Genomic DNA, 23,602 nt, shown 5'->3' with positions numbered 1-23,602 from the left:
CAGGTGACAGCTCATCAGAGACAGAGCAAGACAGACACCAAAAATAAGAGAGAGACAGAGGAGAGCAAATGGAGACACAGATGAGCGAGCACAGGACAGAGACAGATGCGGACAGAGAGCTATGGAAATGGAGGCAGAAGGAGACGGTGATAGAGCCAGAAACCATCCATTATATTTTGCTTGTTTTATTTACTTATTTTTTGAGATGGAGCCTCACTCTGTCACCCAGGCTGGAATGCAGTGGCGCGATCGCAGCTCACTGCAACCTCTGTCTCCTGGGTTCAAGCAATTCTCCTGCCTCTGTCTCCCAAGTAGCTGAAATTATAGGCATGCACCACCATGCCCGGCTAATTTTTGTATTTTTAATAGAGACAGGTTTTTACCATGGTGTTCAGGCTGGTCTCGAACTCCTGACTTCAGGTGATTCACCCACCTTGGCCTCCCAAAGTGCTGGGATTACAGGCATGAGCCACCGCACCTGGCCCCATTTTGCTGTTTTAAAGTAGCAAATTGACTAAATAAAGAAAACATACTCTGCTTTTGCCGTACAGCAAGTTGGCAGGTCAGGCAAATGCTGAATTTTATCCTATGTGCAAAGTGTCTGTTTGAAGTTACTCTATGGATAGACAGTTATCAGAAATGGCTTTAGGGTTGAGTGACATTACCCACACATCAAAATTGAATAATTTTAGTAAAATATTTCAAAACCTTTGCAAAATTATGCTTTTAATAAAGATGTGAAGGCATAGTTAAATATAACAAGGAAAAATTAAGTATTTCCTACTAGCAACACAAATTGATAGACATTACATATACATGGCACAGCCCTCACTCCAATGTCACCAGCCAGAAATGGCAGGGCTACAGTGATCATGATAATTAAAAAGTGTAGAACATTACCTCAAATGCTGATCTTAAAGAACTGAATTGGACTAATATTTCACAGGTGTTTTCCTTTGGTTATTTATCAGTAAACAAATATAAATTCTGTAACTTCTCTCAAAAGGAAATCCTGCTTTTTGAGGTTTAAAAACATCAGAGCAGTGAAGTCAATTGGTGTGACACCTACCATTACAAGGAGGCAGTTGACAGGCTCTGACCGACTCAGGCTTTTCACCACCACAGTGGTCCCCAGCCCTGCAGAGGACCTGCCTCACCTCCGTTCCTTCACCGCAGGTCACTGAACACTGCAGAGACAAAGGCTGTGGTTACAGACATTTATTCCACCAAGACCACGAACGCGCACACACACACACACACACACACACATCTGGAGTTCGTTCTCTATTAAGTAATGCTGCACAGTGGTTTTGAAGACAGATACTACTGAGTTTATATTCTGACTCCATTATTTACCAGCCTGGGCACATTGTTTTTTCTACATAAGATTCACCTTCCTTATCTAGTGGAAAGCTGGGATAATAATACCTGCCTTATAAGATTGTTTTAGGACTAAATGAAGGCAAAGGAACAAAGTGTATAAAGCAGTAACAAAATTCCTGGCACCTAGTAAGCATTCCATATGAAAGAAGCCACGATTAATAACAATATTAACATCTGCTGTAGTTTCTAAAAACAATGTTGATGATGTCTGTTTTCAGGGACCCAATCACGGTATTGAGAGTCCTCACTTCTTTCTTACAGACGGCAGAATTTACTGATAAGTTGCCTTGGATGGTTAATTCAACATCCTTGGAACTACTATTACTCTATGCCCTTAAGTTCATTTCTCTAATGAAAAGGTTTACTGCTCTAAAACTAAGCTCAGAAAGTTCCATGCAATGGCCCTAGGAAGGTGCTGTGGAGGAGGGACTTCTACTGAGACTTTGATATGCGTTATCATTATCGTCCTATGTGGGTGACCTGCACTTGTACTATGGTTTGAATGTCCCCTCCAAAACTCAGGTTGAAATTTAACTGCCATTGTAACAATGTTGAGAGGGACCTTTAAGAGGTGGGACCTTTCAGAGGTGATTTATGGACACAGGTTAATGCTATTATCTTGGGAATGGGTTAGTTATTGCAGGAATGGGCTCCTGATAGAAGGATCCTCTGTGTCTCTCTTGCACGCCTCCTTGCCATGTGATGCCTTCAGCTACAGGAAGACCCTCTCCAGACGCCAGTGCCATACTTTTGGACCCTCCAGCCTCCAGAACCATATGCCAAATAAACTTTTGTTCTTTATAAATTACCCAATCTGTGGTATTCTGTTAAAGCAGCAAGAAATAGATGAGACAACTTGCTTGTTTCTTCCTTTCTGGGCTTATTCTCCACTTCTTTGGTTTTCTGTCTGCTTTTTGATGCCCTTTCCTCCTATAAACTATTCTCCTATGACCCCAAGATTTCTTATTTTGAGTCTTAAGAAATATCTAAGACAGGTGGTAATAGCTGACAATGCAACATTGAGTCAGCCAATTAGCAAACAAACATCATCTGGACAGGTATGCTAGGCACTAGCTGAGTACTGAGGAAACAAGGCATACTATTTTTGAGAAATGTGTGTACTAGTGGCAAATATAGATTCAAGAATCAGAGTTATAATGCTCTGTCATGGACAGCATGGTAAAGTTAAGTTGCACTGCCTTTCAGATATACAGGCAGAACTGCCAGGAAAGGTACCACCTGGAAGGTGGTCATTTGGACAATGGAGATGAGCTTTCGTGGAGAAGGAGAGATTATCAGGTAGGAGGAGGGGGAGAGCACAAGTCAGCTGAAAGGTAGGAGGCTCAAACAAGCATGGTCTGTTTGGAACAGTGAGAAGTTTACTCGAACTGGGACAAAGAGTTGGAATGAAGAAAGAATAAGAGGAGTTAGTGCAGCGTGAAATGGTGCTGGGCCCTGCATTCAATATCAGGGGTTTGGAATTTATACTGAAGGAATAGGGAAGTCAACAAAAATATCAGACAAAAGAACAGTCATCCTTCAGACTTCTTCTCTATGTTATGCAACACATAAACATGGTCTGCCCCTACCATGTACTGTTTTAAAGCATTAATTTTTCCTAACGCCTCCAGGTAATTACAAAATATGCAGTAGTTTCTCAGTTCACACAAAGCCTAACTGATGTTTAAGCCAAATTAAAATATCTACACATGCTTACACAAACACTTTACTTATGCGTGCACAGAATTCACACACCTACCTCACTCCAGGGTCCTGTTTTCCACTGTGCAGGGCAGGGCACTCTGTTACAGGGCCGGCGGCTCTCGGGACGGTCACCCATGCAGTACTTGCTGTGCACAGAGCGGTTGGTGCCATCATGGAGTGGCTGAAGGCAGCGTACAGTGCGAAGCTGATAGCCAGAACTTCCACAGGTTTTGGTGCAGTGTTCCCATTCTTCTGCTACCCAGCTGTGGGTGCGGGGGTTTAATATTGAAATTGTCACTGGTACGTATAGTGTACACATTCCCACCTGCAAAGCCTAGACTTTTCTGCTCTCTAAGTGACTTGCAACCTAGTGGGCACACTGCAGTTCAGGAAGTGGTTTCAGAAAGATGGATATAATGGATAACTTTTTAACAATAGTAGGCTGAAACTATTAATGCCCTATTTTTTTCTGCCTCTCAGTGACTCTGAAACCTTCTCCTTTCCTAAAGGATGATCTACAGAGGGTTTCTGAAACTCATCTTAAAGTTGCCCTGTTAGATTCAGGCAGGAAGGCAGTTTTCAAGGATAGCACCAACTCACTCTCAGTCGTATTGCCTAATGGTGTTAAACATCTGACAGTGAATCTTTAAAACAGAATCCATCTAATGGTTGCTAAAAAACACTTATGATTTCTTTATATAACCTTCTGTTTTCACTATGGTTTCCTTCTCTCTTGGTCATGTCTATTATACACAGTTAAAAATCTGGTTCACATTCTACAGAGGACACACCTCATGTCTTTTTCTGGGTTGGACGAGGGCACATTTTTATAAAATCTAGAGAGTTCACTCATGTTTAAATATTTTAACTGATATGACTGTTTTATTTCTACAGTTGTTGCTATGAAGGCTATTTGACATATCTATACTGTTTGGATAATGCAGTTCTTCTTACTGGCCGTTACTGGGCCTGACAAGAGGTAAGGGTGGTGTGCACTGGGGCTGGGTAAAAACTGTTCACACAAATGCACTTGATAGAAATATTTCCAGAGGCATTTTCCAAAATATTAACCAGGGGACATTCCCAAATTCTAGTGTCAGTGTCAGTGTCCCAAGCACTCTCCAAATCAGCTGTGGATACAACATCACACACAGTTCTCCAGTACACACGGTTACCAAGTCCCAAAGGGCGGCCACCATTGACTTCATCTGGTTATGCAATCTGTCTGTATGTAATTCAGGCTAAAATTAATTTGCCTTTTCCAAAGTTACTTTCCCTCTGCAATTTTTTTTCTTTCCATATATATGAAGCACCAAAATATAACCATGCTAAAACCTTGGCAGTCTTTGGTATTCACAGTTTAAGACTGCTTTAGCTTGTCAAACTGGTGGTAAAATGTATCATGGCAACTGGACTGAGGAATTTTGCTCAATTTTGAAGACCTCAGTGATGACTCTCTTTTGAAGACAAATATTATACTTCACAGATACAGGTACTTCTGATTATCTCCATTCCCTCCTAAGATCTCAGAATGAAAGTAAATGACAAAAATACTATAAATCTAGGAAGACAAAGAAATTTGAGAGGAAGTTACAGCAGCATAATTTTGGAAACTAGAAGACAGATGGACATATGGAAAGTAACTCAGCAGATCTAAGAAGAATGAAGTCGAACTCAGCAGTACAAGGTGATGAGCAAACTGACTTGCACTGTAGAACTTTAGAAATATTTAGGGATTAGAGGCCTTAGATTCAGTGTGAGCTGTGAAAACAAGGGTGAAGCCAAGACTGAAAGCAGGAGAACTAATGAAGTCTGTTTGGAAGCAGTTAGACCTCCTAATTCTTAACCATATGGGGTGATTTGCCCTCCTCCAATGCAGAAGACATGAGGTTTATCCTCTGTAGAATGTGAACCAGACTTAACTGGATACAACAGACATGATCAAGAGAGAAAGAAACCATAGTGAAAACAGAAGGTTACGTAAAAATCCATCTGTGAAATGGTGAGATTGCTTTAGAAACCTATACACACTTCCAGAACAGCAATTAAACTGGCTTACACTCCTTAGGCAAGAAATTGATTCTGTTCTATGGAATCTATTTTATAAGAAAAGCCCTAAATATACAATTAATTGAGGCTCTTTCAATAAAAATAGCTGAGTCAGATCACCCTATAGTTGAGCCCACCAGCTACAACTGTAAGGCAAACTTCTAATCAGCCTTCTAAACCCTGCATTTTTATACACGTATGAACATCCCAGGACTACCACATAGAAATCCTCTAACATAAATGATGGAGGTGGAGTGGGTGTGGAGAAATGGAAGAAAAGAACTCAAAAGAAATTACTTAGGAACAGGAAATGAATCCTTGATATTCCAGAAGAGATAAAAGAATATATTGCATCTGTGAAATAAAAATCAAATGCCTTGACAAAGAAATACCTGAATAGATCTCTTGAATATTAATGATATGATAGCAAAAATGAAAGGTTCGGCAAGTGCAACAATGAACAATAGGAGAGAAAATCCAAGCTACAAATGTCCCAGAAAGAAAGAACACTGAGGAACACGGGAGAATTTTTTTCAAAACAAAAAAAATACAAGAAAATCTTCCAGAGATAAAAGATATCCATTTTATATATTTAAAAGTTTGTGTCATTTGCCACAACATAGATGAAACTGGAGGAAGTTATGCTAAGTGAAATGAATTGGACACAGAAAGACAAATACCATGTGACCTTCACTTATTTTCTAGGTTCCATATGTGGAATCTATAAAAGTGGAACTCATAGAAGTGGAGACTAGAATGGTGGTGATTAGGGGCTTGGGTGAGGGTGAAGGAGTAATGGAGAGATGTTGGTCAAGAGGTACGAAGTTTCAGTTAGAAGAAATATGTTTTTGAGATCTACTGAACAGCATAGTGTCTATGGTTAATAATTATGAAATAGATATTTCAAAATTGCTAGGATAGCAGATTGGAAATGTGTGCACCACAAAAAATGATAAGTATGTGATGTGATAGATGGGTTAATTAGCTGAATTTAATCATTCCACAATGTATGCATACATCAAAACATTACATCATACCCCATAAAAACATACAATTTTTATTTTTCAATTAAAAAACTCTGTAAGTACACAGCACAACGATGAGTAAAAATGAGCACCAAGTCAGTTTCATCACTGGGATTGCAGGACACTAGGAACAAAATGATGGTCCTACAAACTTTGAAAGACGAAGAGACCAAAACAGGTCATTGAGAAAGAACTGAGAATCAGAATGGCAACCGACTTTTCAACAGCAACACTTGAGTGTAGATAATAATCGAACAGTATTTTTGAGTCTGAGGGATGATACATTATAGTTTGGAATAACAGGAAATCCCAGAGAAGAGAAAGGTAGTAGGAATTCCAAGGAGGATGATGAAAGGGAACCCTAGGATGAAAGCTGGTAAAAAGCCCAAGCTGCAGCTGGAACACAGAGAACTCTCTGTTCTCCAAGACTCTCCCGTTTCTATGGAGATTAAAGTGACAGGACACTTGGATGTTTAGTATTTTGAGGGGATTGATACTGAGAAAGAGAGTTTGGGAATGAATTAAGGAAAAGTAGTAGAAGATCAAATACATAAAATCAAAATATTCATTTATTCTGGAAGAAACGTTACAAGAAAGAAACCATAATAATCAATGCATGCTGTGTGACTCAGGTATTAAGAGAGATACATGTTAATATAAACCCTGAATATTGCGATCAGTAAAACGTACGTTAGGTCAGTAATGGGAGTAGCAGGGAAGGAAAAAGTGTGGCCTCTGGGTGTGCATTTGCGGAGTGGTCATAAAATAATATAATCTTCAGATTTCACAGTGAAAATTCAATGTATAATGTCTAACCTACCTCCCAAAAAAAGTCAAGGAATAGAAGCAAAAACATCTGACTTAGAGAAAAGGAAGCAAGTAACTACCAAATATCAAAATAAATATAACAGTTGAAAGTGGTTGTTTTTGAGGAACAAGAATGTGGTGAAAGGCACAGAACTGCAGCTTTATATACTTCCTGTGAAGTGACTTGACTATTTAAACCATGTCTATATAGAGCTTTGACTGAAAATAAAATCAAAACTAAAAAGAGCTAAAGGCAGTGAAGTCCTGATTTTGACCTCCAGATATGATAGTTAAAATAAATGCTTACAGTGGATGTGTACACTCTTGAATATTGCACATTCGTCTAATAGGTTTCGGCTTTTTGTTGGCCTCACAGAAGCTGCGATGGACCATTTTATTATCACTTTTCCTACGGCATCCATATTTAGTGTACTGGAAACCTGGAAAAGGAAATAAATTTCTTTGGATTTAATCACTTCTTTATGCTGTTAGTTACTTGATTATTCACTTATTCATACATTTATTCATCCATTCAATAAATATGTATTGAGTGCATACAATTCGGCACTCCAATAGGTGCTGAAGGTCCCAAAGAACATTAAATAAACAAAAACTTTTACCTTTTCAGAGAATACATTTGATAAATATTGCAACTGCATGCATGTTAAAGAACTAGTCTCTATACACAGTCTAGTGTGAGAGATAGATATGAAAACCACTGTGACAATATCTAGTGACATAGGCTTTTAGAAAACTATGTAAATAACTTGCAGTAGAGGGCACCAAAGGAACACAGAGGGAAGAGATCTCTGTAACTTGGAGGAGGGGAGGGGAAAGCTTAGAGGATCAGTACTTTTCTTCCGCAGAATACTGAAGTTCAGATAGTATGGAGTAATGGAAATGAAGCAGAATTATTCTCCAAGCAAAGGAAACAACGTATGAAAAACTGTGGTTTCTTCATGTGGCTATAGAGGATCATGTGTGAAGAGGGCAGGAGTTAGGGAAGGACCAGATCTTGAAAGCCTTCAGTGTCTAACAAGTTTTGGGACGTTATCCTGAAGGTTATAGGGAGTTACTGAGGGTCTTTCAAACATCAACTTTTATATTTGTAATTATGTATATATACTTGAAAAAATTCAAACCTATCCAATATACCTTGCATCTAGATTGATCTTTTGTGACTATGTCACCACATTTGCTATATTTCTTTATATACGTGTATGTGTGTAAATATACATATAATTTTGCTGAACCATTTGAAAGTTGAGGACATCCTGATCCTTCACTCCTAAATACCTAAGCACAGATTTCGGAAGTACATTCTCTTATATAACTATAATATAATTCTTAAAATCAGGACATTTAACATAGATATAATGCTATTATCTAACATACAGACCTATTCAAAAATGTTCAATTGTTCCTATCATGTTATTTATGGCAATCCTTTTCCAGTCAAGGATCATATGTTGCATTTAACTGTTATATCTCTAGCCTCCATCCATCAGAAATAATTACTGAACTTCTTTTTGTCTTACGGCATTTACTATTTTGGAAATTTAAAAACTATTTGTTTTATAAAATGTTCCACAATTTGGGCCTGTTTAATTGTGTTCTAATGATGAGATTCAAGTGATTCATTTTTAGAAAGAATGTTACATGAAGTGATGTTGTGTCTTCAGGGCAACATATTAGAAGACTGAAGGATTTTAATCTGGGAAATAGTATAATTTTACCATTCATTCATGCATTCATTCAAGAAAAATTACCCTGCAAATTAAGGAAGAGAAGAACATCAATATTAGTTGGCTAGTTAAAAGGCTATTGTAATAATCGTCTCTCCCAAAGTGGTGATTGGAGTCTGGTGAAGAAGGAATAGTTGTGGTAGATAAGAAGAAGGTATATCTGACAAATATTATGACCAAGTAAATGTTGAGAGTACAGCAGAAGGAAGGGTCCAAATTAAATGAGCATCTTGTAATGGATAAAGAGATGTCATTTAAAATAATTAACTATTGTATGCCTCCCTCAAGAAAACACTTTAGAAATACAGCCTTGAACTTAAAATTGTAAAATAAATAATTTACACAAGCACTGCCTAATACAAATTTTGTTCTCAACTATTTGCTGTCATTTAACAGCCTCTTGCCTTCTCCTGCCCATGGCAGGGAATTGGTAATGGAGCACTTGTTTAGAACTAGAGGAATGGATGATGGGAGAAATTGAGAAACATTAAGTCCAGCTTAATGGACTCTGGAGAGGGAACGGAGGCAGCACAGTGCATTGAGTGACAGCATGTGTTCAGAAGCCAGGTTATCTGGGTTTGAATCCTGTGGGCTCTGGGAAATTATCTGTGTGCTTCAGTTTTGCTACCACTTTAACAGAGATAACAATAGTACCAACTGCATAGGGCCATTGGGAGTATTCATGCATTGATATATAAAGCATTTAGAACAGTATCTGGTTTCAAATACATAGCATAGTCAGTTAGACAGTCATGTAACCAATAGCTCTTTTATTATTAACTCTGGTAGAAATGCAGAGAGATACAGAAAGTAAAAGTAGGGAAGAAGAAATGTGAGGACCAGAGTACACTGAATGTGCGAGAGTTTTGGAGTTTGGGAAGAATAAAGTGATTAAGGGTACCAGTACAGTAAATGCAAGACAAAGGACCTGAGAGAAAAGGGCAAGAGGATTTTAAGGTCTGTCACTGTTATGAAAGGAATCCTATGATTTGGTGATTCTGAGATTTCAGCAAAAACGTTTTGTATTGATGTTTTGATGGTTATGTTTGGTGTTTCTCAGATTGTGGCCTTGATTAGAGACAGCCATAAAGGTAGAAGCAAGATTGGTTTTTATATGCATTACATTTTAATATAATAAATGTGTTCAATTGTTACCTCCACCACAGGGTTTGGAACACTGAGACCAGCTCTTCAAAGCCCACTCAAAAGTATCTAATTCTTCCTGGATGACATTGTTGCTGTTGATTGTAGGTACAGAGTCTTCATGGATGATGTACTTATATGTCAGGCTAGAGCGGGTATCATTTTCTTGAGGTATAATCTAACATACACATGAAATCAATATGTAAATCACCTGAGGGTTTTAAATTTTGAGTGTAAAATTACAAATATTTCAGAATATTGCTCTTACTAAAACTGAAAACTTTCAAATAGTTTCAAAAATTATAATGTTTTTATTTCTATAAACTACAGTGCAAATGTGCCCTGTTTAAGAAAAAGATGAAATATCTATAAAACTTTTAACATAAAAGTGTTAAAAAATACATACACTGAGGAGTAAGGGTTTATATTATAAAAATGATAACTTTATAAGATTCACTGTAGGTTTCCTTAAATTATACCATCTCCTTTTTAAAGGATTTTAACTTTTAAATGTAAAGAATTAAAATTAAAATTAAAGGATTAAAATTTTAATGCATTTTAAAACTGTCTTCAAAGGAAATTGTTTTGTTGTGATGATAAAGATAGTAATGTTCCCTCCAGAAAATATATACATTATGGAAAAACATAAAGGAAATGAAAAATCATAATTCTACCTAACTAGAGAAAACGAGTCACTTTTATTATTGAGATAGTCCCTCAAGATATTTGCATTCTGTGTGCTCGCATGCGCGCGTGCGCGTGTGTGTGTGTGTGTGTGTGTGTGTGTGTGTGTGTACAGACATATATACTTTCCTGGCCTTGTTTATTTCATGTAACATGTTATGCACATTTCTCAAAATAGTAAATATTCTTTGAAAACATGCTTTTGGAGGGTGGAATGAAGGTCACTGGAGATTCAGAGGGGTCAGAGGGAATGGATGGAGGGTTGAATGACGGGAACTTGCCTGGTAGGTACAATGTGTGCATTGCTCCAGTGATGGATGCACTGAGGGCCCTGACTTCACCGCAATGCAAGATATCAATGTAGCTAAATTGCACTTGTACCAAAAAAAAGTTGAAAAAAGAAAATTTACTGTTAAATGTCAGCGTAGTCTGCAATCCTAAAAGTGTTATGCATTATTGTTAATAAGTGTGTGGTAACTCTTGAATATTTGCATTGATTAGAAATTTTCCCAACCTTTGTGGGGATTTCTGGTATTTTTTAGTAGACTAAAGGGAACAAACACTTTTTATAATTCTAGTTCTTCTGATAGACTAGTGAATGGTCCTCCAGAAGAGTTAGAACAATTGTTACTTTAATAATGACAGTGTATGAAAGTGGCCATTTGACACTACGTGTTATATAATTTTGACCTTCATTAATTGGATGGGAAAAATATCATGATTGTTAGTTGTTATTTATTTGATAACTAATAAAGTTTAATTTTCCTAAGTTTATTACTCATTTATATTTTGGATACTGTACATTGCATGACTGTCCTGGTTTTTATTGGAACTGTACACATTTTTTCTTTCCTAAATAATCTGTGCACTAAAGAGATGAATTCCTTTTTGTAATATGAGTTGCAAATATGTTCTCAGTTTGTCTCTTGCCTTTTAATTTTGTTCAGGACAAAGTTGTCTTTTAAAAAATTGACTTTCATGTAGCTTTCATAGGATTTTACTAATTATGCAAAGAGAGAAATGTGCAATTCATTGGTATTCCAAACTAAATTTTTAGAACTACCTTTTGTTTGAGAAATGAGGTGATACTAAAACCAGTGGGGGTAGAGGATCTGGTTATCTGGCTTTTATTCTCTTTTTTTCTGTCTTTGTTTTTAAAACAGCATTAAAAATAAAGCACCATTCAAACAACCCTTACACTCTAGCCAGATATCTAATTCTCTTTGCCCCAGACAGCCTAGCCACCATGTTCCAGGACTCAGAATGGAAAAGCAATGTCATAATGATAGAACATTGCTTGTCCACACCCTTGTCTCCTAGCTACAAATCTCCCTCTTGTACCTCCAGCCCACACCACTTGCTGTGGTCAGATTTTAATCAGTGGGCAAATCTTGAAGCATCTATCATGGTGGTTAAGCATCAGGTCTCTAAAGCCAGATACTCATGTTGCTAGAAAAGAATACAGTGTAATTATATCAGCGTGAAATGGAGCATCTGGCCTCCAATCATTCATATTTAAAATAATCTAAATAAAACTTTGATTAACATATATTTTATTATGGAATAGAATGAGAGTCTAGAATAGACCCACATAAATGTGGATAATTAATTTTTGACACAATTGAAAGGCATTTTAATAAAGAGAGACTTTTAACAAATAGTGCTAAAACAACTGGACATTGTGATGGTTTAAGAAATATATCTGCCTAACATTAGGTAAAAAAGGACTGAGAATTCCGTCTTGGTTTCACTGTCCCATGTTCTCGCTCACTTGAGTCACTTGCTGTAGTGGAAGTCAGTGCCATATTGTGAGGACGTATAAGCATCCTACGGAGAGGCTTAAGTGGTAAAGAATCATGGGCTGCTACCCACCACATGGAAAAGCTGGGGAACAATCATCTCAGGCCTTTCAGCAACCAAGTGACTAAGCTTGGAAGCAGAGTAACCCCCAGTCAAGCTGAGATGACTCTAGCCACAGTTGACAGCAAACTCATCAGATACTCTATGCCAGAACCAGCCAGTTAAGTGGTGTCCAGATACATGTTCCACAGAAACTACAAGTATTGCTTGTGTTCAGCCACTAAGTTTGAGGGTAATTTGTTCTACAACAATGATAACTAATATAGACATCCACATGCAAAAATAAGGACCTAACACTTCATAAAAAATTAACCCCAAGTGATACATATACCTAAATGTAAAATGTATAACTCTGAAACAGTTACCAAAGAAATGTAGGAGAAAATGTTTTGATGCTGGATTAGACAAAAAAAATTTTCATAACACCAAAATCTTGATCCACAAAAGAAAACATTAAAAAATTGAACTTCGATAAAGCTAAAATATTTTGCTCCATGAAAGAAACTACTAAAAGAATGAAAAGACAACCTGTGGACTGGAAGAAAACATTTGCAAATCACGTATTTCACAGAGGACTTGAATATACAAAGAGATCTTGAAACTCAACAAAAAGAAAATATAACAACTTTAACAATGGGCACAAGATTTGAACAGATATTTCAAAATGGAACTAATTTTCAGAGGAAAAAAACCCTAAAAATTGAGTGGAGCAATTTGACTTAAGTATAATATTTTATAGGAAAACCAATAAATAAAAATTCTGTATACAACAGAAACTAACAATAAATTTCAAATCAAGTAGATGTCTTCTGCTTTCATCCATGAGGGAGTAATGGAGTTGCCGTCCTGATATTAAAAGCTATAAAACTGGGCAAAATATTTGCAGAAACTTTTTTTTTTTTGGCAATGGATGTCATGACAAAGGACACTAATCGTTGTAAGAAGAGAAACAAGCCAGGTCTTATTCCTGACAAGGGCCAGGTTCTGGACCCTGGCACAGGGAGGAGGAGCCCAAGCCCAGCCCAGCCATCTGACTGAGTGGAGGAGCTAGATTAGAGTTTGGAACTTTCAGAGCCGGGCACTAAAGAAGAGCGGCCTGCTTAGAGAGATCACCTAGAAATCTACATGGGTCCATGACTGAGGGTTGGTCTGTGTATGCTCGGGCCAAGACACCAGGCAGTCCACAGTGGAGGTGCTGGGGGTGGGACAGAGATACCAGAAACCAGGCAGGGCTGAGCCCGGCACCATGAAAGGCCACACCATGGGAAGAAGGACAACACTGAAATAGACTAACTGTAAGGAAGAATAAAACTAGGCCTTAAAGGATCAGGATGATCTGACAATAACTTAACCGCCTGCCAGAACAAAACCAGACACCTTACAATTTATCTTCTAAAATGTCGAGTGTACAAGAAAAAAAGAAGCAGGAATGTGATCCATAAAAAAAAAAAATAGACAACGTGAAGACCCAGAACTTAAAGGGTAACTTAGATGTAATGAGTGAACATTATGAAAAATTCAGCCGAAAAATGGAAATTAAAAAAAAAAGAACCAAATGGAAATTCTAGAAAAGAAAAGCGCACCATCTGATAAGAAAAATTTACAGGATAGTCTCAAGGACAGATTGGAGATAACCTAAGAGAAACAGTGACTTAGAGCTCAAAAGGAATAATCCGATCTGAAAAATGTATTTTAAAAGAGATTATAAAAGGATGAACAGAGCCTGAGACTTGTAGAACAATTTCAACTGATTTAAGTGAGTCCTAGGAGTAAAGAAGAGAAAGATGGGGTGGGGGTGAGGGTTTGGGAAAAACAACTAACTAGAACACATCATGGGAAATTTACCCAAACTTGGTCAAAAACATCAACCTACAAAGCCAAGATTCTCAGTGAACCCCAAGCATAAGACATACAAAGAACACGGTAAACCGAGTATATCACAGTCAAACTGCTAAACCAATAAGACAAAACAAAAAGATGAAGAGAAAAATCTTAAAAAGCAGCCAGAGAAAACTGACACATTACACGCAGTGCAGCAATATAAATGAGGCTTCTCTTCATAAGTGATGGATTCTGGAAGGCAAGTGATGCATAAATGAGTAAAAGAAGGCTCCTGTATATTGGGCCCTAGGTTATTTCTTCACAGCAGCCTGAGGCTGAGATCTGTTAGCTCAAAAGCCCTCTGCTGCCAAACACAAACTTCAATACATCCAGTTGTTTTTAACGCTGCCCAAATGAGGAAGTTTTAGCCATTCGGGGACTGCCTGCTTTGCACAGCTCTAGGAAACTGCATCCAACATCTGCTAGATATGAATAAGACCTTCTGGCTATAAGGACCTCATGCTGCTGCCTCCCTTGGAGCCCTCTGACCCACAGACTTGCTGCTGTGCTGCTGAATGACACCACCTAGGCACAGAAACCACCTCAGATTCCCCTCTTTCTCAGAAGTTCCCTTACCAGAGGAAGTTCCTCTCCTCTGGGTAGTGTTCCGCACTTGCAAACCAGCTGAGGCCTGGCGCAAATAAAGTGTGTGTGTGCTACTGCCACCTTGTGGCCATATCTTTTTCTTTGATCAGCCCCCAAACCCTTGGAACTCACTGCAAGATCATAAAAACACAGTGCTGAAAGAAGGGAAAAAAGGAAACAAAAAACCAAAAAACTAGCAAGTCAAATTCTATATCTAGTAAAGATATCCTTCAAAAATGAGGGTGAAATAAAGATATTTTCAGATCATTGAAAGCTGAGAGAATTACTTGCCAATACACCCACACCGCAAGAAATGCTAAAGGAAGATCTTTTTACTGAAGGTAAATGATAATAGATGGAACGTTAGATGTAGAAAGTAGAATGAAAATCATAAAAAATGGTAAATATGTGGGTAAATACAAAAATCTACTTTTAGTGTTGTCTTTAAAAGATAACTTTTAAGTCAAAAATCAGAATGCTGCATTATTCAGTTTATAATGTATATATAATAAATTACATGAAAACATTGCACAAAGAGTAGGGGGAAGATAAATGGAATTATTTTAAAAAGCAACTCATTTTTTAATGCTCAAAGTACACTTAATGTTAAAGGTAAAAGTGTTTTCAGATAAATTAATTATAAACTAAGCTGAACCAACGTAACGCCACATACCAAAACAATAACAGGATCATGTAAAGGTCCATCGGTGTGAAGACTTTCAATGTCATCTTCAATGTTATAATCCCACTCCACACCAAGATCTATGAAGGTCCGCGACTTGGCTTCCTCCCCTTTGCCATTTAAAATATAATGGCCTGTAGCCTGGTTCTTAATAGCTAAAGGAAGAAAAATGAGTAACCAGCATACATTTTATTTTATCATATTAAGTGCTGAAGATTTACAGCAAGTATATCCTTCCTACAAATCAATGACCGTGTTTCTTTATTAGTAGCAAGCAATCAAAATGGGTGTTAGTTCTGATATTACTCCCATTGTCTTGATTAGGCATTCAAAACTCTCAAGAAGCATTCCTAACTAGTCAAAAATATGGCAAGATGGTTAAATAGGCAAAAATAATGTTTGCAAATATTCCCATTTGAAAACATTGTCAAAGAGGTTAATAGTTTCTAAATCATTGATCCTATATATTTCCTTAGAAAACTGGGAATATTTTGAAAATGATAGCTATGTTTTCAATAATTAATAGAAACAATTTATGCTAGGATAGCATATAATGCAATGGTTTATTTACTGCATATTTTTTTAAGTTGGTCAAAATATTTATAGTCATCCAACATAGTTGAAGTAATTTTTCAAGCCAACAATTTAGTTCTCATGATTGTAAAATTCCAGAGCCATATCACCTACTCATATAGTTAGAAAAAGCTGCTTACTGCTAATGGAATTCTTAATGTAGTAAACATTTATTACATATTATAAAATGAAATAAAATGCTGGCTTAGTGAGTACAAAATAATGAATGGGATTTTGAGTTTTAGATTTGTTTATCAGCATATAATGTTACATTAGAAAGCAAAATTTCATGTTACTACCATTATTGAAAATGGGTGGAAAACATGAGAAATTTTAATTAAATGTATTTATTCCTCTTGGGCTTTAAACTGGTCTATTTTTTCCAAGGACATTAATATGAATTCTAGGATGAAAAATAAGGAATTTTAAATACTTGAGAGAGAACTATAGCTGACTGCTAGACTATTATGACATTTAGTAGTGAATATAATTTAAATGTGTTTAAAAATTCTATGAAACACCATAAAACAATTCATTTTTTAAAGTCACAACTGAAATAAAACGATTTGCTACAAATTTTCATGGAGTTGATATGTGATGTCTTAGCTTCAGAAATTATCTTAGTGTTCTTACAGGCCAGGGAATAAGTAAGTTATGTTTACACTTGTCTATATAATTTAAATTTAAACCTCTTTAAAGTGACATTTCCATGTAATCTTCTCATAAAAGAAAAAAAGATCTCCTTGTGGAAATTATAATGAGCTCTCCGTGGCAAATGGATCTGCATGTGCCAGTCAAAAACCTGACACATGTCAGATATTAGAATAATTTAAGATTAGATTAGTAAAATTCACCTGTGGTTGCTTTTCAAAGAATGTGAAATACAATAAAAATAAGGATACATACAGTATTGGATCAATCAAAATATCAGAACTTATTTGTAAACATAAGTATGATGAATTTTTCTGATATTCCTTGATTTAGTGGATCTTATTAACATATTTATTTTCTTATTCCTTATAACAGAGCAAAAAGTGTATAACAAATATAAGCTTGTCAAATGATTTTTCCCTCATATAATTAGGAACCAACCCTAGTTTCTATACAAAATTAAAGCTCTATTTTTTTTTATATTTCTTCTTTTAAAGTAAGCATAGTTAGGAGAAATGACCAAAAAAAACCTACATAACATTCAATTAATGTAGTTATATATTATTTTGATTCTTACATATACGTTTGCACATATATGTACATATACGTATGCACATATATGTACATATAGGTATGCACATATATGTACATATACGTATGCACATATATGTACATATACATAAGCACATATATGTACATATACGTATGCAGATATACGTACATATACATACGCACATATATGTACATATACATGTATCTATATTTAGGATTTCTTTGACATTTCAATGTTTCAGTGCATGTTAAAGCAGAGACAGCAGACAGAAACACTCACCAAGAATATGAGGAGAAGCCTCGTCTTCTTGGATTAACACATGTCTAGCCCCAGGGGGTATATCAAACATCTTAAGGTACCCTTTGCATGTGTAGTAAATATTGTAGGAAGCAAAGAAGAAAACAAAAGCAACAACCATGGTTAGCTGAGCACTACATTCTCACTGCTTCTGCATGCAGAGAGGGCATCCATAAATTTAAAGAAGCAGTTTCAGAAATTAACTTCAAAGCATTGGTAGCTTTTGTGACATCCAACATGAAATTAGAGGAAACTTTTTTTTTTATTAAAGAGGGAAAAAAGTTAATCTTGTTATCAACATATTAGTCACTTATCTTGCGTTGACCTTCAAATGATGTCAACAATTCAGGCAAATACTATACTTTCCTGTGTCCCTCTGTGTGATTCTAGTTTTCTAAACCATCCTTTTGAAGTGGAGTCAATTTTTAGTGAAAGTTCACTTAAGTGGTAAACTTTTTGGGATATGTTATCTGCTTACATGTTATTTTAAAAGTCCAAGAGGGAAGTATAGATAGCTAAACTTCTAGTTATTAAAATACTTTCATATTTAAAGCCTTCTTTATTCTAAAGGAGTTAAAACAGAAAAATCAGTGCTTTCATTTTTCTTGTGATCAGTATTAATTTTAAAGCTTTAGACAAGTTTTATGATGGGACTATTTTAACCAAATCGACAACATGGATTTTAAACCACTTAGTTGGAAAATGTGTGCAAATTGTGTTATGCATTGCCTTTATATGCACCCTAACCTCAAAACCTCCTAAGCCAGAAATAAGAAAATCAATATGCTTAATTGGTTGCTTTGAGTTTTAAAATCATATATCATTCCTATTACTGTAAATGTCATATATCACATACTATGTTGATACTATCACAGGTCCTAAAAATTATCTTACAATCATTTAGAATTAATATTATGACAATAAATCATAAATATTATGACCTGACAATAGTCAGGTCAATTAGAACAGATGTTATACATCTCATTATCATACAAATAAAAGAATATAAGATGATTATGTAACCTACACCTTCAATACATTATGAAACATCCAGTACATATTCTATGGAGAGTATTAACAGAAATCCAGTTATCAATCCACAATTATTGATGAAATAAGAAAAAACAAGTGTTTTTGTCATTTGTATATGTATAATAATATATACCTATGAATAGATTTACCTAACTTTTTCACAATATTTATTAGTGTCCTAACCAAATAAAGTAGTCCTTTTGGGATCAGGGTGTTCAGCACTTTAGCCTGGGGTAAAGTCTAACACATGAAATGTACCACGTTTGCCTGAGTACACAGTGGCTAGAAGGAACGTGCTTAAGATGCCAAGTACAGCAAAACAGCTTGATGCCATTTATGGATGCCCATCTTTCTGCAGTTTGCTACAACTTACCCAGTACGTTTTTAGCTTCTCTTGTTTCAGCAAGAGAAATATTACGAGCTCCTTTGGGTAAAGTGAAAGCGCCTCTTGTCTTCCCTTAAATAGAATGTCTTTAATTAGTGGAGGGTTCATGTCTATCAAAGTCTTGTTGTTTCATTGACTATCCCATAAGTCATATATTTTATTAGGCAAGATATAAAATATGTTCTGTAAGTTTATGTGTTGAAGTCACAATGCATTTGTAATAGATAATGCCAATAAACTGTTAATAGTCAATGAAAGTAAGACTAAGCATGAAAGTAAGACTAAGTAGATGATTTGAAGTTGAATACTTGCAGATTTCATTTTCCAGCAACTTCAATTCTTTATGGCACCTCTTGCTTAAATGTTTTCCTGTTGGAAAAGGTTAATTAGTCTATTAAATCACTATGATGACAATATTAGTGCAAAGATATGGATGTTAGATTATCTTTGAACGGTTTGAATTGGTATGACAGATGAAAATTTTCTAATGTTCTTTTGGCCTTGATTTGCAAGTTTAGCATAATGTTTGAACTATCTAAAAAACAGTACCAATACCTTATATTATACATAATATAGAAAGAATAAGCATGGCAAAACCTTTTCTTTACATTAATTCACTGTGGAAATAAAACAAAATGAATTATTTTACATCTAAAAGAAAAGAATAAAATGTAACTCCAATAAAGAAAGCACAGTACATTATTTCACAGCAAGATGAAGAAAATTACATTTGACTCCACTGAAACATAATACATATATATAATTATATTTCTCTTTGCTTTAATAATGCAATCAGTCAGAAATAGCAATATTTGCTTTTTAACAATTTTCAAAGTACAAAACATGGTAATTTATAACACAGGAATAGCAAAGACATCAGTAATAAGAAAAACATTAGAATATAGTCTCCTAGTAATTGAGTTAGGTAGCTGGGGTATAATGGGAATTAAAAAAAAAAAAAACTAAGAGAATTATTTCATTTGGACGAAGACCAACTTTTTTATAAAAGGAAAAAATACCCCGATGACAATTTACTTAACGTAAACCATATTTCTTTGTTTTTGTTTTACTTTCATGATTTTATAAGATACCAATGGCTCTTTGGAAGACATCAAAATCTTCTTGAGCAAACACCACATCAAATTTATCTTTAAGTGCTGAATTCCCAGAAACATTTGCCCAATAAATCATTATTGAATAACTGAATAATATCTGATACAAACTCAAGAAATTATTCAGTAATAAATGTTTGTATATAAACCTTTTATGAAAATTCCAATGAATATTATTAAACCATGGATAATTTTGCCTATTATTTGATGCATGAAGACAGCTTTTTGTTCCACCTTTGAACCTTCAATGTATGTCTAAGTTCAAGTTATTGACTATGTAACAAGCATAAACATTTATAGAGATGAGCAATTACATCTCAGGTTAGTTTTTGGTTGTACCTCAATTTTGTTTAAAGTAAATTTTTAAGAATTATGTGAAATACAGATCCAAGATTACTAGATTTATAAACAGGATAAAATTGTTCACTTTTAAAATAAGTAAAACTAATGTGATATTTTAAAAGTTGTATCTAAAGTTTTGTAATTTTTAAACTCCTGATCAATAATTTATGTGCAACAGGAATTCAAAATAAACATCAGTTCTAATAATTCAATCTGCATTTTATTAAAAATGGAAAATAAAACACAGATTTTAGCTAGCTAGTATAACTGATACTGATTTTACTTGTTTCTTTTCTAAATTTGGTATGTATTTTTTTCATCATTGACGATAGGGAGTACGAATTCATTCAAAGGATTTCTTTTTTTTTTTTAAGTTCCTTAAAAGGTAATCTGAATAACAATAAATCAGCAGCTAAATTTTGGTTCTGTTTATAGAGAAAATGCTGCATTTCTAAAAGAAGAAGCCTCAAAAAGTACAAATCACAGAGAAGAATACTAAATTCACGAGAGACCTCATCTTACCAAGCTTCCTGGGAGTTCTGGTAAATGTCCCCTTCACGGTTCGACAGTGGGAATTATCTCCTCCACAGACACCACACTTATCCTCAACCTTATTAGAACCAATTTCTTTATCACAGCCCACTTTCTGGAGAGAGAAGATGTCAAATGTGGCTGATTTTATGTACCCAGTAGTGGTCAACATCCCAGAAAATGATGAACCCTTTGTTCAGTCATGGCCCACAGTCAGCCAATTTACAGCAAACTGCCACTATAGTCATAATTTTTAAAACCTCAGTTTTTTTAAAAAAAATGGGAAACCAAATGACTTGTACCCTAAGTAATAAAGAATATATTTCCTCCAGTCCAGTGAAATATTTACACCATTTTAAATTGTCATAGTGATTAAACACACATGTAATGAAAACAGATGTAGCTGATGCTGAGGAGACAAAAAAACAAGACAGTGCTTTTCCCTTGCTGCTCTCACATTTATGATGATGGATAATACAGTGAGTTGTATATTAGTGCAATCTTTAAAAGATGGTTAGGATGTTAGATAAAACTTCACAAGACTGGTGAAGACTTTCACAGGGGCCAAAGAAACACAGAATAGAAAAGCATTTCAGGAGAGCAGACGAGTTACAACAAAGCCAGAGAAATTGTATGTTCATGGAAAGTGGGTGCAGAGGTCAATATCTAAACCCATATTTAAACCAGTGGAAGGTTAGTGTTTCATGATAAGGAAACAACAGTGAAAAATCTGCATTGAACAGACTGCAGAAGACTTGAATACCAGGAAGAATTTACATTTTCCCTTGAAACAGGGAAATACTGAAGGTTTTCTGAACCAAGGCATGTTCTTAATGTAAATCACTGTAGAATAATGATACACAGTACACTACTGCACTCAAAAGTATGGGATGAAAGGTGGCAGGGAAAATAAAGACAACACATACGTTTAATGTACTAGGTACTGCGGCAGGTAAAAGCTGAACAAGACATACTATGCTTTCAGAAAAATGTAAGCTCAACTACTTTAGACTCATTAATACAGCACTTCAGTTTTGATGAAGTATAAAGGAGCAGTGTTTCAGTTAATAAGAATTTCCTAACATAAGAATATGTTAGGAGCAGTGTTTCAGTTAATAAGAGTTTCCTAACATAAGAATATGTTAGGAGCAGTGTTTCAGTTAATAAGAATTTCATATCGATTTAACTATGAACATAAGAAATAAAATGCATTTTTAACATGAGATTAAATGGAGCAAAAAAACATGTTTGCTTCTCTACTACTTTTGTTCTAATGTGAAATTTAGCTTTTAAACTTAGAATTGACTGGAAGGTGAGAAAGAGATGTCTTATTATCTTTACAACAAAAGATAAAATATAATTAGCACTGATTATTTTTAAAAAGACCTTGTATTTTAATAGTAGACGGCTACTAAAATACCCGAAGCAAATGCATTATTACCAATTTGTATTCCCAACCTAGAGGCCTCAGAGTTACTTAGAAAAGGCATTTGGCTGGAAATTAGGAAAATTATTTAGACCTTGATTCTGCCAGTGACCAAAGTTTGATTTGAGAAAGTATAATGTCTCCCAAATTTATTTTAGCTATTGAACTATTCATAGACACTTACTATAATGTGATTTCAAAGATAAAATAGTTTAAAAAATTAAAAATGTGCAGATGAATGACAGTAAACATAGATAACGTAGAAAGCCTTTGGGGAGGCAATTTGAACTTACCACACACTCTCCTCGCACACATATGCTATATGGATCTTTGTAAGAACAGCGTGTTCCATCATGCACCAGTTGTTTCATGTAAGCGACATCTCCAGTCTCCTTGGACTGACAGTAAAGGTGGCATCTTTTCTTGGCTGCATAAGATGAACGATAAAATTAACTATTTACATAAAATGGAATGTTTGAACGGCACAGTTTATTTTATTTTTAAATATAAGGTTTCAATGTGATTTCCTGAAAACAAAAGGAATACTGTATAAACAAATAAAATAAGGAGTAAGGAGAAAAGTATGTACATTTGACATATTGGTTTTAGCTAAAGTGACCATATAATTTGTCATCTAAACTAGAAAAGGGGCTCTAGTAATAACTGAGCAGGAACAACAGGTATAAACTGGGACTGCCCCGGGCAACCCCAGATTTCAACACAGCTCTTAAATACATTTTAATTCAAAACCAGTTTAGTTTTCATAATATTAGAGCACTGAAAGAATGTCTCTGATTTGACTAAATCACCTAACATAGTTTTTGCCTCTTACAGGATGCAACTCACTTCACCAAAAGAGATAAAAACAATGCATTTCTTCTTAATGCGTTGCAACTTTGAATTCTTACGTGTATTCCTCTTTCCTTTAACATGGATTTGAACTGAAACCAGTGGTGTATGTAATCATATAACTATTTCCTTTCATTCACTCAAATAAGAAGTATTGCAAAAAGATGCCACTTGGACATATTTAACCAAAAATTCAGAAGTAAGAAGTGAAACATTAAAAGAAAATTTCCAAATACATTTTTAAACTATAGTAAAAAAGTAAAAGGTTATAAGGTATATTTTGTTATTAAATAATGATCTTTC

General features: G+C 35.3%; 1 protein-coding gene and 1 long non-coding RNA gene across 3 annotated transcripts in view; one reads left to right on the top strand and one right to left on the bottom strand.

Annotated features, from left to right (window-relative positions):
- ADAMTS3 (ADAM metallopeptidase with thrombospondin type 1 motif 3) overlaps positions 1-23,602 on the bottom strand; it is a 284,019-nt gene that overhangs the window by 6,662 nt on the left and 253,755 nt on the right. Inside the window, exons 14-21 of the mRNA XM_055297371.2 lie at positions 22,744-22,877; positions 21,016-21,139; positions 17,605-17,685; positions 15,540-15,703; positions 9,869-10,034; positions 7,276-7,408; positions 3,143-3,350; positions 1,070-1,187 (exon numbers count right to left, since the gene is read on the bottom strand). Of these exons, the coding sequence (XP_055153346.2) occupies positions 1,070-1,187; positions 3,143-3,350; positions 7,276-7,408; positions 9,869-10,034; positions 15,540-15,703; positions 17,605-17,685; positions 21,016-21,139; positions 22,744-22,877 (1,128 nt within the window). The remainder of the gene's footprint in view (positions 1-1,069; positions 1,188-3,142; positions 3,351-7,275; positions 7,409-9,868; positions 10,035-15,539; positions 15,704-17,604; positions 17,686-21,015; positions 21,140-22,743; positions 22,878-23,602) is intronic.
- LOC134731637 (uncharacterized) lies at positions 9,877-23,405 on the top strand. Of its 2 annotated transcripts, none has more exons than XR_010114077.1 (3): positions 9,877-9,964; positions 20,929-21,035; positions 23,285-23,405. It is a non-coding gene; the product is annotated as an uncharacterized lncRNA (long non-coding RNA). The 2 variants fall into 2 exon arrangements; XR_010114076.1 differs by having other exon boundaries at positions 9,880-9,960.

Source organism: Symphalangus syndactylus, chromosome 10, assembly GCF_028878055.3.
Source record: "Symphalangus syndactylus isolate Jambi chromosome 10, NHGRI_mSymSyn1-v2.1_pri, whole genome shotgun sequence".
In the NCBI taxonomy this organism is placed as follows: Eukaryota; Metazoa; Chordata; class Mammalia; order Primates; family Hylobatidae; genus Symphalangus; species Symphalangus syndactylus.
Note: the sequence above shows the minus strand (reverse complement) of the source record. Positions and strands in the feature narration are given on the sequence as shown.